The sequence below is a fragment of the Somniosus microcephalus genome, unplaced genomic scaffold (assembly GCF_052327205.1).
Source record: "Somniosus microcephalus isolate GS21.2 unplaced genomic scaffold, FLI_Smic_1.0 unresolved_chr2, whole genome shotgun sequence".
NCBI classification, from domain to species: domain Eukaryota; kingdom Metazoa; phylum Chordata; class Chondrichthyes; order Squaliformes; family Somniosidae; genus Somniosus; species Somniosus microcephalus.
Window position 1 is genome coordinate 93,587,805 of NW_028225180.1, and position 16,134 is coordinate 93,603,938.

A 16,134-nucleotide genomic window follows, 5' to 3' on the forward strand; every position below is an offset into this window, starting at 1 on the left:
TAGGCCTGGAGTGAGTTAAAGAGTTAGTGAGGGGCGAAGCTATGAAGGGATTTAAACAGAAGGATGGGAATTTTAAATTGGAAGAATTCTAGAACCAGGAGCCGCAATGTGTGAGTGAGCACACATATGATATCGGAGCGGGACCCGGGGAGGGACAGGGTACAGGCAGCAGAATTTTGGACCAGCTGAAGATTACAGAGGGTGGAAGGGGGGAGGCCAGACAGGGGAGCATTGGAATACTCGAGTCTGGACTTGACAAAGGCATGGATGAGTGTTCAGCAGGCTGAGGCAGTGGGAGAGATTGGCAATGTTACGGAGATAGTCTGTGATCTTTGTGATGGAGAGTATTTGGTGTTGGGATTACAGTTCCAGGCTCGACAAGGAGATTGTGGACTATCTGTTTCAGCCTCAGACATTGCTGGGGATCGAGTGGCATGGATAAGGGGTTGGTGCTGGGGTTAGAATACGATGGCTTCAATCTTTCCAGTGTTGAACTGGAGGAAATTTCAAACTAAAGAAATAACAGGATCACAAAGAATCATACAATCTAAACTGGAAAATAATATAAAATTGTGCAGCTATTAATATTTCACCTCTCCGTCATTCTATCTGTATCTAAAATGGAACAGAAATCCACCAATTACTATTAATTGAAGTCAATGGGAATCGGTGAAACTCTCCATTGGCTGGAGTCATACATAGTTCAAAGGAAGATGGTTGTGGTTGTTGGAGGTCAATCATCACAGCCCCACAACATCGCTGCAGGATTTCCTCAGGACAGTGTCCTAGGTCCAAACATGTTCAGCTGCTTCATCAATGACATTCCTTCCAACATAAGGTCACAAATGGGGATGTTCGCTGATGATTGTACAGTGTTCAGTTCCATTCACAACTCCCCAGATAATGAAGCAGTCCATGCCCGCCTAGAGCAAGACAAGGCCGGAATTTAGGCTTGAACTGAGAAGTGGCTGCTAACATTCGCGCCACACGAGTGCCAGACAATAACTATCTCCAACAAGTGAGACCTAATGACCGTCCCTTGATATTCAACGGTATTACCATCGCATAATCCCCCACCAACAACATCCTGGAGGTCACCATTGACCAGAAATGTAAATGGACCAGCGACATAAATTGTGTGGCAGCAAGAACAGGTCAGAGGCTAGGTATGCTGCTGCGCCTGGCTCAACTGATTACTGTCCAAAGCCTTTCCACCATCTACAAGGCACAATTCAGGAGTGTGATGGAATACTCTCCATTTGAGTGGACGAATGCTGCTGGAACAACATCCAATAAGCTCGACAACAACCAGGACAAAGCAGCCCGCTTCATTGGCCCCCCATCCACCACGTTAAACATTCAACACCTCCACCACCGGCACACCATGGCTGCAGAGTGTACCATCTACAAGATGCACTGCAGCAACTCACAAGGCTTCTTTGGCAGCACCTCCCAAATCTGTTAACTCTAACTCCTGTATGTTGTCTCTTGGCTCTCCTTTTCCCTACTAAAATGGTTTCCCTTTGTTTTCAATCCACACAAGAGTTATACCCCTGTCCTTTGTACAGAAACTGATGGATCCGCTGGATATTTTCAGCACTTCGCATCATTGTTTCAGATGCACAATATTTGCCGTTTGATGTATTTATTTCCTACTTTGCCGGTTGTTATTCTGTAATTTTCTACGATTTCAAGACTTGATATTGAAACAATTCTCAGTGCAGTGAGGAAAGTAAATCGATTTTTGAGATAATCCCGCTACTATATAAATCATTTGTCTGTTCACACTTCGAATACTGTGCACAGTTCTGCTTGCCTCAATAAAAAAGATTGTCACAACTTTTGAAGAGATCAACCAGAGTGATTTACAGGGTGGAGGGATTGGATTAGGAGGAGCTTTTGAATAAATTGGACATGTTCTCACTGGAAAAGTGAAGGTCGAGAGGTGATATTATTGCTGTTTCACTTTGTCCAATATACTAGAGACAGCACACATGGCCTGTGCTTGAAGGAGGGTAAATTCAAAACTACTCTGTGGGAACAATAATTCAGTGAGTGATTGCTCAATCTGGGGAACAGGCTCCCGAGGGAAATGGAGGAAGCAGTTTTTATTGATTCATTAAAGGGCAAATTAGATAGATTTATTTCTGAAAATATCATTTTGGGATGTAGTATATGAGTAATTTGAGATATTACATGTGGTAAGGGCAGCATGGTTGAGATGAACATGTGTATTTGGTTCAGTTGTCCCCAAAGCTCTCCACCACTGGGGGTTTCCTCACCTCATGTCTGTGTCTGTTGCAGACTAATCGATAGAGATCGATTAGCTAACAACTCCATTATCGTTGTAGCACTTGTCTACCAGGATGGTAGAAGGGGGCTTAATTAAAACTTGGTCTTGTCTCATCTAGTAATTCCTTTGTTCCTCTGTTAGGACATTCTGTCAATTCTATGATGTTAGAATAATCCAACCTCATTCAGTGTCCCTCTCACTTACTTGATACTCTTGTCCACTGAAATGGTCCTCGCCTGTAAAAAAGAGACCGACCCCCTCCACACCCTCTTGAACTGCCTGTTCCAGTCTGTTCCCGTAGAATTTCGTCAACTGGAACAGCTGGTAATCATCGCATTTTGCCAAGAACTCTCTGATTGTCGAGTTCGCATCTGTGAACAGAAATGGCCACATTATCAAACACCTTCTGAAAACACATATACATCGCACATGCAACATTCCATCGACCTGTATAGTCACTTCTTAAGAACAAGTATTGCAAATTTGTCAAATACGACTTGTATTTCTAGAGGGAGCGGGCGGCACGCGTATATTGTTGAAGCGGCTACGATGGAGGTTCCATTGTAGGTCAGTGAGCACAGGGGTGATGGCTGAACGGGACTTTGTACGAGTTAGGACACGGGCAGCCGATTTTTGGATGACCACAAGTTTATGTAGGTTAGAACAGCCAGGATAGTCACGTCTAGAGATAACAAATGCATGGAAGAAGGTTTCAGCAGTGGAAGAGCCGAGGCAAGGGTGGAGAGGGGCGATGCTACGGAGGTGGAATATGTGGTCTCAATTATGCTGCGGATATGTGTTGGGAAGCTCATTTCAGGGTCAAATGTGACACAGAGGTTGGGAACAGTATGGTTCAGCCTCAGACAGATCTTACAGAGTGGGATGGAGTCAGTGGCTAGGGAACTGAGTTTGTGGCAGGGACAGAAAACAAATGCTTTGATCTTCCAAATATTTAATTGGAGAACATTTCTGCTCATCCATTACTGAATGTCGGACAAGCAGTCTGAAAATTTAGAGACTGCGGAGTGGTCGAGAGAATTGATGGTGAGGTAGAGCTGTGTGTCATCAGCGTACATGTGGAAACTGATGCTGTGATTTCATATGATGTCGCCAAGGGGCAGCATGTTGATGAGTACTAGGACGAGCCTAAGGATAGACCTTGGAGAAACACCAGTGGTAACAATGCGGGAGTGGGAAGAGAAGCCATTGCTCGTGCTTCGCTGACTACGTAGGTAAGATTGGATCCAATCGAGTGCAGTCTCACCCAGCTGGATGGCGGAGAGTTGTTGGAGGGGGATAGAGTGTTCAAACGTGTCAAAGGCTGCAGACAAGTATAGAAGGATGAGGAGGGCTAGTTTAACTTTGTCAGAGTCACACAGGATGTCATTTGTGACTTTGGGCGCTGTTTCCATACCCTGGCAGGGGTGGAAATCTGATTGGAGGGATTCAAACATGGAGTTATGGGAAAGATTGGTACGGATTTGGGAGAGGACAACACGTTTAAGAACTTTGGAGAGGAATGGGATGTTGGAGATGGGGCACTAGTTTGGAAGGTTGGTGCGGTCAAGAGTTGTTTTTTGAGGAGGGGGTGATGACGGCAGATTTGAGGGAAAGGGGGGCAGTACCTGAGGGGGGTTAACCAATAACAATGTCAGCTTACCTGGGAGAAAGAAAAGGAATTTGAGTGGTCAGCAGTTTGGTGTGAATAGGATCGAGGAAGCAACTTTAGGGAAAATCAATGAAGATGGAGATTGAAAGCGATTTGGGCATTCGAGTGCATACATCCTTAAAGGTACATGAGCAATGCCATGAAGCGATAGCTTGAGAAAATAGGGTTTTGGTGTGTATCCATAGGACACTTGATTATAGAACGAGGGAGACTGTTTTGTCCTTGTACAACACTTTCATTAGGCCGCACTTGGAATACTGTGTGGAATTATGGTCTCCTCATATGGTGGATGATATTGAGGATTTGGAAGGGGTGCAGAGGAGGGACACTAGACTATTTCCCAGTCATAGCATTTTAGTTATCATGATAGGCTAAATGAGTTGGGAATGTACACTTTAGAGAAGCAGAGACTTGGAGGTGATCTGATTGAGTTTTAAAAGATAACAAAGGGGATAGGTTGTATTCCAGATGACAGTTTTTTCAATTACATATGTTACGGAGGACCAGGGCGTCAAAACTTAAGTTGCATAAGGCCAGATCTAGGTTAGATGTCAGGAGATGTTTCTTTTCCCAGAGAATAGTGGACCTCTGTAACAGGGTGCTATCTCGTGCGGTGTATCCCGATTTGCTGATTTCCTTCAAGCTAGAGCTGGACCTGTTCTGGCTGGGGCCGGGACCTCCTCTTACAAAAGGTAGGACCTGGAAGAAGTTCCGGGTCAGAGTGATTTCCTGGACTAGTTTGGATCGCTCAGATGGGCTGGGGAGGAATTTTCCAGATTTTTCCCCCAAATTGGCTGGAGTTTTTACCTGCTCCTTCCGCCTCTCCCAGGAGATGACATGGTTTGGGGTGGGGTGGACAGTGTATATATTGTGATACACAATGTATCGCAATTGTATGGGACAGGCTGGGTGAACCACATGGTATTTATCTGTCCGCCATTGGTCGTATAGAACCATTTCTTAATATGGGCATAGACAACTATTATTCTCTCCCCTCAAAATGTTCGAACCAAGAACAATTCCCTGAGTCCTGTGTCAACTGAGACCCTGTCTTATAGATACTAGATCACATCTCTCCTGCTTCTGATTTTCCAAATGATTTTGGAATGATTTGTACATTCACAGACACAACAATCAAGACTAACTATAATTTACTGGATGTTGACCCACTTTATTTTTTTAAATACCAAATAACTTTCTCTGACTAATCCAAAACCTCCTTCATCATTTCCTGCTAAGAACTTTACAATAGATCATAAATCTTCTGGCTCAACTCGAACAGCTTTAATAATTCCGCTCTCCAATCTCAGAATGGATACTTCCCACCCTCCAGTCACATCAGCTGATACCAGTCCCACTGCTCCATTCACCATTTCATAAAACTATTGTTTTGGTGTGTTCAGATCGCGGCCGTCCCTTCTCTCTGAACACACTGTACTGCCCCGAGAGTGTGAACCCTGCCCTCCTGCTCCAGCCCTGCCTCTGCACATTGACCTGCCTCCTATTTCCCTCCTTAAGGGAGGTTATGCTTGAGCTGTGTAAAATACTAGCTTGCTACAGCTGGAGTAATGTGTACAGTTCTGGTCACCACTTTACAGGAAATATGTGATTGCAGTAATGAAGGTACAGAGCAGATTTACGAGGATGTTGCCAGGACTGGAGAATGTTAGCTATGAGGAAAGATTGGGGTAGTTTTCCTTGAAACTGAAGAACCTGAGTGGAGACCTGATAATAAACATAAGAACATAAGAAATGGGAGCAGTAGTAGGCCATTTGGCCCTTCGAGCCTGCTCCGCCTTTCAATGAGATCATGGCTGATCTTCTGCCTAAATTTCATTCACCGGCCCTCTCGCCATATCCCTTGATGCCCTTACTAGTCAGAATTCTATTGACTTCTGTTTTGAACATACCCAATGACTGAGCCTCGACAGCCTTCTGGGGTAGAGAATTTCAATAAGTCACCACCCTCTTTGTAGAGAAATTTCTTCTCATCTCAGCCCTGAATGGCCGACACTTTCTCCTGAGGCTGTGGCGCCTGGTTCTGGACTCCGCAGCCAAGGGGAAAATTTCCCAGCATCCACCCTATCAAGCCCAGTAATAATTTAGTATGCGTCAATTAGATCCACTCTCATTCTTCCGAATTCAAGAGAATACAGGCTTAGTTTACTCAATCGCTTCTCATATGACAGTACTGCCATCCCAGGAATCAATCTCGTGAATCTTCGTTGCACTCCCTCTATGGCAAGTACGGCAAGATTGAGGTGTGTAAAATTATGAGGGTCCTAGATAGAGTGGATAGGAAGGACCTATTTCCACTAACAGAGAGTTCAAAAAACAGGGGGCATAGATTTAAAGTAATTGATAGAAGGATTAGAGGGGAGTTGAGGAGAACCGTTTTCACCCAGAGGATGGTGGAGGTCAGGAACTCACTGCCTGAATGGGTGGTAGAGGCAAAAGCGCCCATAAAATCTAATAGTGCTTGGATATGCACTTGAAGTGCCATCACCAAGGCTACAGATCAAGAGCTGGAAAGTGGGATTAGCCTGGATATTTCTTTGTCAGCCAGAACAGACATGATGGATTGAATGGCCTCTTTCCGTGACGCAAATTTACAAAGATTATATGATTAAGTGGCCCAGTGCAAAACAATCTGCAGATCACTACCATGTTGCCTGGGTTTAGTCTAAGGCCTCAGTCTTAATATTTCTTCTATAAACGTATTTATGGTTCCGACACTTAATATTTTCTGCACTCCTTCCCTTCCCAGAAGTGGTCCAACGCGTTCCAGGATGCTCTTCCGTCTGGCACCAGGGAGGTAACATAACATTCGGGGCCTGCTCAGGGCTGTAGAAGAGTCTGAGTCACTGCCTCTATCCACCATACAGTCCGCAATACTAGCTATCTATTGGACAGTTCCAGTACTCAGGGGCTCCCGCCACTTGTGACTGTGATGCCTCTCTAGATGGTCACTCACTTCCCCCTTTCTACAGAGCTCCTGTCCTGTTCCCTCTTCCTGTGTAAGCTGCAAGTTCTTGCTTAAGATCAGGACCCATTTTCAGGTCAGAAATTATATTTGAAAGTATTTTCTGAACCTACCTGTGTCCATTCTTTTTCTTTATGATGATGTTGAATCTTCTCCCCTGTTTGGAGCCATGGTGGTGTCAAACGTTCCTAGACGGTGCTGCTCTGCAATAAATATATTATTCATTGGGGGTTATACAGAAATATAAAAAGAATGAGAACTTTGCCTTGTCAATCATGATATGAAGTCCCTCCTCCCCCATAAGTACAACAGCTGTTAGCTCTGGGATTGAACATTTCTTGAGTGCAGGACAAAACCAGCCTTGTTTCTGAGGTAGGGAATATTATGGAGGGAAATATGGAGCGGGGTCATCATTGATGTATTAAATGATTCTTCACTTGGTTTTAAACAGTTTGTCGGTATTGTGCTATTTTAATACACAGATTTGTGTTTAATATTTTGGATTTGTTAAGTTTCGATATTAACTTACGGTAATTTATGAATATGATATCTATCCACACACAAAATATACAGCTGGGTGTAATTCCTCTGGTCTCTATGGGCAGTGACGTTCTCTGTGTGTTCATGGAGATGTGTCCTGGTTGGTGTTTCTATTTGAATGTATTCACCATATCTCTCATGTTGCCAGCACCTGACTAATGCACACTGTAGGAGGTGAAGACATTTACCGCTGTTCCACTAATATTAACACTAGTGTATAATGTTGTGAATGATGTAACTTTAAACAGTGAGATGTCTTTCAACATTGATTTGTGGAATATCTTTAAGGGTCTTACAATCTCAGAAATGACCATAAATATAAAAGCGGTAGATTTGCCTACTGTTTTACAATCATAATTCTTCACTTGTGTGTGTGTCTCGCTGTGTGTGTGTCCACGCACCTGCGTACAATGAAACTCTCAGTCAGTGTCCCTTCTTTTCCCCACTGGGGAAATGTAAAAGCGAGTCAGTCTCAGATCAATATTTCCTCCAAACTGAAGTTATGCTCCGGCATTCAATTATAACCAAGTTGAGACCTGGCAAATTTAATTTGTTTGTTGTTACACTCATGCTGCCATTAGTACAATAAACACACAGCAGCACCGATTTGCATTCATTACTTTAGAGTAATAAGACAAGATTAATTTGAAATTATATCTCCCTAAATATTGATTTTTAAATCTTCCTACCTGTTGGTAATTTAATCATTTGATAACATAACGATTAACCATTAGTATCATACTTTCTACGTGAAATGTGGTTCGTGCCCTGTGATCGGATTCCAACTAAAACATTCCTGAAGTTTGTTTCCCTCTAAAGAGAGCGGCTTCTCTGATTCTTGTTCAGCCAGTTTGACAATTAACCACCAGATTAATGTTAATTTGTATCAGCGAAACACAATTCCCTGCTCCATTCGCCTACCTAATTCACATCCGTTTCTAACTGACTGAAACTAATATTGCTGCGTTAAAATTAAGTTATCCTTCTAATTAATCAAGGACAAGTTTTATCTCTAGAAGTTGCTCCGATCACAGGACTCGGTCGCGGTCAGTCCGGCCTCAGGTAACCAGAGGCTGACATTCCAGTTGCTTGGCGGAGACCGATAATTGACCAGTGCGAACGTGTTAACCAGTTACTGAGCTGAACTGTGTGTTGGGTCTGAACTGCTGGTCCCGTCTTTGATCAGTTACATAAAAGAGTACTGGGCATCAAATAGTTCAGTGAGCAATACAGTAAAAAAGGTAACCCTGAATCAGAGGATCCAGGATCCAACCCGATTCTCGGAACTGGAAATTCTAACATGGAGAGGAGGCGCAGCTGGACCACAATTGGGTAAATCCCCAAAGTTTGTGTTCCAGCTTTCTATCCCGCAACCACTTTATAACGTGTCTGTGGGGAGACTGGTGGTGACCAAGATTAGTTTAGCCCTGAAACTCTGGGTGTAAAATGGATTGCCCTCAGTCACGGTCTGAACCTATACTCACAGAACAGCCGCAACCCACGCTGGATAACTTATCAGACCACGGGAAATAGGCTTTAGAAAGGAAGAGCAAAGGGAAAAATTAAACAAAACACCGAATTGAATTGCAGAAGCTATATTAACCTAACCCTGATCCCGCAAGTATTTTCTGTTTCTATTTCCGCGCAAATTTTGCAAGTTATATCCTTGTTACTACATTACAACAATCAGGTAGAAGTTCCTTTTTTTACTTTAGCAAGTCTCAAATTGTGAACTTGACCTGATCCTTGTTCTGAGTTTCAGGGCTCCACCCTCTCTTTTAAAGTAGCTGCCTGCCCGCAGGATGGATTTCAACTCAAACATTCCTCATTTGCTTCAGAACAGGGAGCGGCCTTTCTGGCCAATGCAAATCCAACCGTGTTGACAATTCGCTGTCACTTCACCTGTGTTATAATTCATTAGTTATAATGTTTACTTTATCTCCTCTTGTTCCAGGGACGTGCAGAAAAATCGGGAGATTTGCTAAAAGTCCCGTTGCCCTCCTACCTGTTGGTGACTTGATAAGTTACTTGTTATATAAAGATTTACTGAGCTGAACTATGTGTTCGGTCTGACCTGCTTGTCCCGCCTTTGTTCATTTCAATAAAATGTACTGCGTACCTAAAGGTTGAGTGAGTTATATATAAAAAAAAAATCAAGTTCAGCTCTCTGAATTCAATGTTACATTTACAGTGCGGATAAATGTTGGGTTTGCTGCAGCCGGTGAGCATTAATTGAGGTGTGTAAAATGATAAAAGAATTCGATAAAGTCGATACAGAGAGAGATATCCTCTGGTGGGAGAATCCAGAACGGGGAGTGTGGCGGGGGTGGGTGGTGGGTGGGAGAGGTTTGGGGGGGGGTCGGCGGTTGGGGGGCTGGTGTGCTACATTAAAATTAGAGGTAAGCTGTTCAGGCGTGAAATTAGGAAGCACTTTTTCACACAAAGGTTAATTGAAATATGGAATTAACTCCCCAAACATTGTGAATTCTGTGTCAATTGCTTTATTCAAGACGGATACATATTTTTATTAGTTAAGGCTATCAAACAAAATGAATCAAAGGCAGCTTCATGAGTTTAAGGTACTGGTCAGCCATAATCTCATTCAATAAAAGAACGGGCTCGAGGGCTGAATGGTGTCCTCTTCTTGTTCCTACATTTAATCAGCTCCTGAATAATGAATTCCAGCATTTGGTAAATGTGAAGCTTAACCGGAGTTTCCGGGGGCTTTTGGCAGATACAAAGGACTAAAGACAGAGGAAGCCCTAGGGGAGTATAAAAAGTGCAGAGGGATACTTAAAAAAGAAATTAGGGAGCGAGGAGGGGCCATGATATAACACTGGCGAGCAAAATAAAGGGAAATCCTAAGGTGTTTTATATAAGTATAATTAATTGCAAGAGGATAACTAGGGAAAGAGTAGGGCCCAATTGGGACCAAAGTGGCAAGTTGTGTGTAGAGCCAGAAGATGTAGGTGGGGTTTTAAATGAATTTTTTGCATCTGTATTCACTATGGAGAAGGACGATGTGGCCTTAGAAATCGGACAGGGGGACAGTGATATACTTGAACATATTAGCATCAAGAGGGAGGAGGTACTAGCGCTTTTAGCAGGCTTAAAAGTGGATAAATCCCCAGGCCCGGACGAGATGTATCCTAGGCTATTATGTGAGGCAAAGGAGGAGATTGCACGGGCTCTGACACAAATTTTCAGAACCTCTCTGGCCACAGGAGATGTGCCAGAGGACTGCAGAACAGCTAAGGTAGTACCATTATTCAAGAAAGGTAGTAGGGCTAAACCAGGGAATTACAGGCCATTGTGCCTAACATCAGTGGTAGGGAAATTATTGGAAAAATTTCTGAGGGACCGAATTAGTCTCCACTTGGAGAGGCAAGGATTAATTAGGGATAGCCAGCAGGGCTTTGTCAAGGGAAGATCATGACCGACCAATTTGATTGAATTTTTCGAGGGGGTGACTAGGTGTGTGGATGAGGGTAGTGCAGTGATGTGGTTTACATGGATTTCAGTAAGGCTTTTGATAAAGTCCCGCATAGGAGACTGGCCAGGAAGGTAAGAGCCCATGGGATCCAGGGTGCCTTGGCAGATTGGATTGAAAACTGGCTTAGTGGCAGAAGGCAGAGGGTGATGGTGGAAGGTAGTTTTTGTGACTGGTAGCCTGTGTCCAGTGGGTTACCGCAGGGATCGGTGCTGGCTCCCTTGCTGTTTGTGGTCTACATTAATGATTTGGATGTGATTGTAAAATGTAAGATCAGTAAGTTCGCAGATGACACGAAAATTGGTGGGGTGGTAAATAGCGAGGAGGGAAGCCTTAGGATACAGGACGATATAGATGGGTTGGTCAGTTGGGTGGAACAGTGGCAAATGGAATTTACCCTGAAAAGTGTGAGGTGATTCGTTTTGGACGGACTAACAAGGCAAGGGAATACACAATGATTGGAAAGACCCTAGAAAAGACAGTGGATCAGAGGGACCTTGGTGTGCATGTACATAGATCCCTGAAGGCAGCAGAACAGGTGGATAAGGTGGTTAAAAAGGCATATGGGATAGTTGCCTTCATTAGCCGAGGCATAGAATATAAGAGCAGGGAGGTTATGATGGAGCTGTACAAAACGCTGGTAAGGCCACAGCTGGAGTATTGTGTGCAGTTCTGGTCGCCACACAATAGGAAGGATGTGATTGCTTTGGAGAGGGTGCAGACTTGATTTACCAGGATGTTACCTGGGCTGGAGCGCCTCAGCTATGAAGAAAGACTGGACAGGCTGGGGTTGTTTTCCTTGGAGCAGAGAAGGCTGAGCGGGACATGATTGAGGTGTACAAAATTATGAGGGGCATAGATAGGGTAGATAGAAAGGAACTTTTCCCCTTAATAGAGTGGTCAATAACAAGGGGCCATAGATTCAAGGTAAGGGGCAGGAGGTTTAGAGGGGATTTGAGGGGAAACTTTTTCACACAGAGGGTGGTTCGAATCTGGAACTCATTGCCTGAAAGGGTGGGAGAGGCAGGAATCCTCACAACATTCAAGTAGCATTTGGATGTGCACTTGAAAGGCCATAGCTTACAAGGCTACGGACCAAATGCTGGAAAATGGGATTAGATTAGACAGGGCTTGATGGCCGGCGCGGATGCGATGGGCCGAAGGGCCTCTTTCTGTGCTGTATAACTCTATGACTCTATGACTATGGGAACTATGCAAATAATAGCGTAATAATAGTGGGGGATTTCAACTTCCCCAATATGAATTGGGATAGTCAGAGTTTGAAAGGCTTAGAGGTGCAGAATTCGTAAAGTGCACCCAGGAGAGCTTTTTGAGCCAGCATGTAGAAAGTCCTACAAGAGAGGGGGTGGTACTGGACCTAATTCTAGGGAATGTGGCCGGGCAAGTGGTAGAAGTGTTAGTAGGTGAGCACTTTGGTGACAGTGATCATAATTCGGTGAGATTTAAGGTAGTCATGGAAAAGGACAGAGATGGACGGGAAATAAAGGTTCTAAATTGGGGGAAGGCCGATTTTAATATGATAAGGCAGGATCTGGCCAAAGTGGACTGGGATCAGCTACTTGTAGGAAAATCCACATCGGAGCAATGGGAGTCTTTCAGAAAGGAAATTGAGAGAGTACAATGGCAACATGTTCCCGTAAAGGTCAAGGGTGGGACCAACAAGCCCAGGGAACCTTGGATGTCAAGGGATATTCGAGAATCGATTAGGAAAAAAAGGAGGGCTTTTGGCAGATACAAAAGGGCTAAATTCAGAGGAAGCCCTAGAGCAGTATAAAAAGTGCAGAGGGATACTTAAAAAAGGAATTAGGAGAGCGAGGAGGCGCCATGAAATAACACTAGCTTGCAAAATAAAGGAAAATCCTAAGGTGTTTTATAAGTATATTAAAGGCAAGAGGATAACTAGGGAAAGAGTAGGGCCCATTAGGGACCAAAGTGGCAATCTGTGTGTGGAGCTAGAAGATGTAGGTGGCGTTTTAAATGAATTTTGTGCATCTGTGTTCACTATGGAGAAGGATGATGTAGACATAGAAATCGGGCAGGAGGACTGTGATATACTTGAACATATTAGCATCGAGAGGGAGGAGGTACTGGCGGTTTTAGCAGGCTTAAAAGTGGATAAATCCCCAGGCCCGGATGAGATGTATCCCAGGCTGCTGTGTGAGGCAAAGGAGGAGATTGCAGGGGCTCTGACACAAATTTTCAAAACCTACCTGGCCACAGGGGATGCGCCAGAGGACTGGAGAACAGCTAACGTAGTACCATTATTCAAGAAGTGTAGTAGGGATAAACCAGGGAATTACAGGCCAGTGAGCCTAACATCAGTGGTAGGGAAATTATTGGAAAAAATTCTGAGGCACAGAATTAGTCTCCACTTGGAGAGGCAAGGATTAATCAGCGATAGTCAGCATGGCTTTCAAAAGGGCAGATCATGTCTGACAAATTTGATTGAATTTTTCGAAGGGGTGACTAGGTGTGTGCATGAGGGTAGTGCAGTGGATGTGGTATACATGGATTTCAGTAAGGCTTTCGATAAAGTCCTGCATAAGAGACTGGTCAAGAAGGTAAGAGCCCATGGGATCCAGGGTGCCTTTGCACATTGGATCCAAAACTGGCTCAGTGGCAGAAGGCAGAGGGTGATGGTGGAAGGTTGTTTTTGTGGCTGAAAGCCTGTGTCCAGTGGGGTACCGCAGGGATCGGTGTAGGGTCCCCTGCTGTTTGTGGTCTCCATTAATGATTTGGATGTGAATGTGAAAGGTATGATCAGTAACTTCGCAGATGACACGAAAATTGGTGGGGTGGTAAATAGCGAGGAGGGTAACCTCAGTCTGCAGAATGATATAGATGGGTTGGTCAGATGGGCGGAACAGTGGCAAATGGAATTTAACCCTGAAAATTGTGAGGTGATGCATTTTGGACAGACTAACAAGGCAAGGGAATACACAATGAATGGTAAGACCCTAGGAAAGACAGAGGATCAGAGGGACCTTGGTGTGCAGGTACATAGATCCCTGAAAGCAGCAGAACAGGTGGATAAGGTGGTTAATAAGGCTAATGGGATACTTGCCTTCATTAGCCGAGGCATAGAATATAAGAGCAGGGAGGTTATGGTGGAGCTGTACAAAACGCTGGTTAGGCCACAGCTGGAAAACTCTGTGCAGTTCTTGTGGAGACGAAGTCCCGTCTTCATGTTGAGGATACCCTCCACCTTGTTGTGTGGCACTACCACCGTGCTAAATGTGACAGATTTCGAACAGATCTGGCAACTCAAAACTGGGCATCCATGAGGTGCTGTGGGCCATCAGCAGCAGCAGAATTGTATTCAACCACAATCTGTAACCTCATGGTCCGGCATATCCCTCACTCTACCTTTACCATCAAGCCGGGAGATCAACACTGTTGTAACGAAGAGTGCAGGAGAGCATGCCGGGAACAGCACCAGGCATACCGAAAAATGAGGTGTCAACCTGGTTAGGCTACAACACAGGACTACTTGCATGCCAATCAACGGAAGCAACATGCGATAGACAGAGCAAAGCGATCTCACAACCATCGGATCAAATCAAAGCTCTGCAGTCCTGCCACATCCAGTCGTGAGTGGTGGTGGACAATTAAACAGTTAACAGGAGGAGGAGGCTCCAAAAATAATCCCCATCCTCAATGATGGTGGAGCCCAGCATGTGAGTGCAAAAGACAAGGCTGAAGCATTTGCAACTATCTTCAGCCAGAAGTGCCGAGTGGATGATCCATCTCGGCCTCCTCCTGAGGACCCCAGCATCACAGATGCCAGTTTTCAGCCCATTGAATTCACTCCACGTGATGTCAAGAAACGGCTGAAGACACTGGATACTGCAAAGGCTATGGGCCCTGACAACATTCCGGCAATAGTACTGAAGACTTGTGCTCCAGAACTAGCTGCGCCCCTAGCGAAGCTGTTCCACTACAACTACAACACTGGCATCTACCCGGCAATGTGGAAAATTGCCCAAATATGTCCTGTCTACAAAAAGCAGGGCAAATCCCACCCGGCCAATTTCCGTCCCATCAGTCGACTCTCAATCATCAGCAAAGTGATGGAAGGTGTCGTCGACAGTGCTATCAAGCGGCACTTACTCAGCAATAACCTGCTAACTGACGCCCAGTTTGGGTTCCGCCTGGGCCACTCAGCTCCTGACCTCATTACAGCATTGGTCCAAACATGGACAAAAGAGCTGAACTCAAGAGGTGAGGTGAGAGTGACTGCCCTTGACATCAAGGCAGCATTTGATCGAGTGTGGCATCAAGGAGCCCTAGCAAAACTGAAGTAAATGGGAATCAAGGGGAAACCTCTCCATTGGTTGGAATCATACCTAGCACAAATGAAGTTGGCTGTGGTTGTTGGAGGTCATTCATTTCAATCACATGACATCACTGCAGGAGTTCATCAATGACCTTCCCTCCATCATAAGGTCAGAAGTGGGGATGTTCGCTGATGATTGCACACTGTTCAGCACCATTCGAGACTCGTCAGATACTGACACAGTCCGTGTCCATAGGCAGCAAGACCTGGACAACATTCAGACTTGGGCTCACAAGTGGCAAGTAACATTCGCACCACACAAGTGCCAAGCAAGGACCATCTCCAACAAGCGAGACTCTAACCATCTCCCCTTGACATTCAATGGCATTACCTTCGCTGAATCCCCCACTATCAACATCCTGGGGGTTACCATTGATCAGAAACTGAATTGGACCAGCCATTTAAATACCGTGGCTACAAAAGCAGGCCAGAGGCTGGGAATTCTGTGGCGAGTGTCTCACCTCCTGACTCCCCAAAGCCTTTCCACTATCTACAAGGCACAAATCAGGACTGTGATGGAATATTCTCCACTTGCCTGGATGAGTGCAGCTCCAACAACACTCAAGAAGCTCGACACCATTCACGATAAAGCAGCCCACTTGATTGGCACTCCATCCACCACCTTCAACATTCACTCCCTCCACGACCGGCGCACTGTGGTTGCAGTGTGTACCATCTACAAAATGCACTGCAGCAACTCGCCAAAGCTCCTTCAACAGCACCTTCCAAACCCGCGACCTCTTCCACTTAGAAGGACAAGGGTGGCAGACACATGGGAACATCACCACTACAAGTTCCCCTC

General features: G+C 44.9%; 1 protein-coding gene across 1 annotated transcript in view; it reads right to left on the minus strand.

Annotated features, from left to right (window-relative positions):
* Positions 1–7,104, minus strand: part of LOC147093043 (NACHT, LRR and PYD domains-containing protein 3-like) — a 28,041-nt gene extending 20,937 nt beyond the window's left edge. The window contains 2 exon segments of the mRNA XM_085976368.1: positions 2,498–2,664; positions 7,059–7,104. Of these exon segments, the coding sequence (XP_085832494.1) occupies positions 2,498–2,664; positions 7,059–7,068 (177 nt within the window). The 5' untranslated portion in view covers positions 7,069–7,104.
* Positions 7,105–16,134: the final 9,030 nt, after the last annotated feature.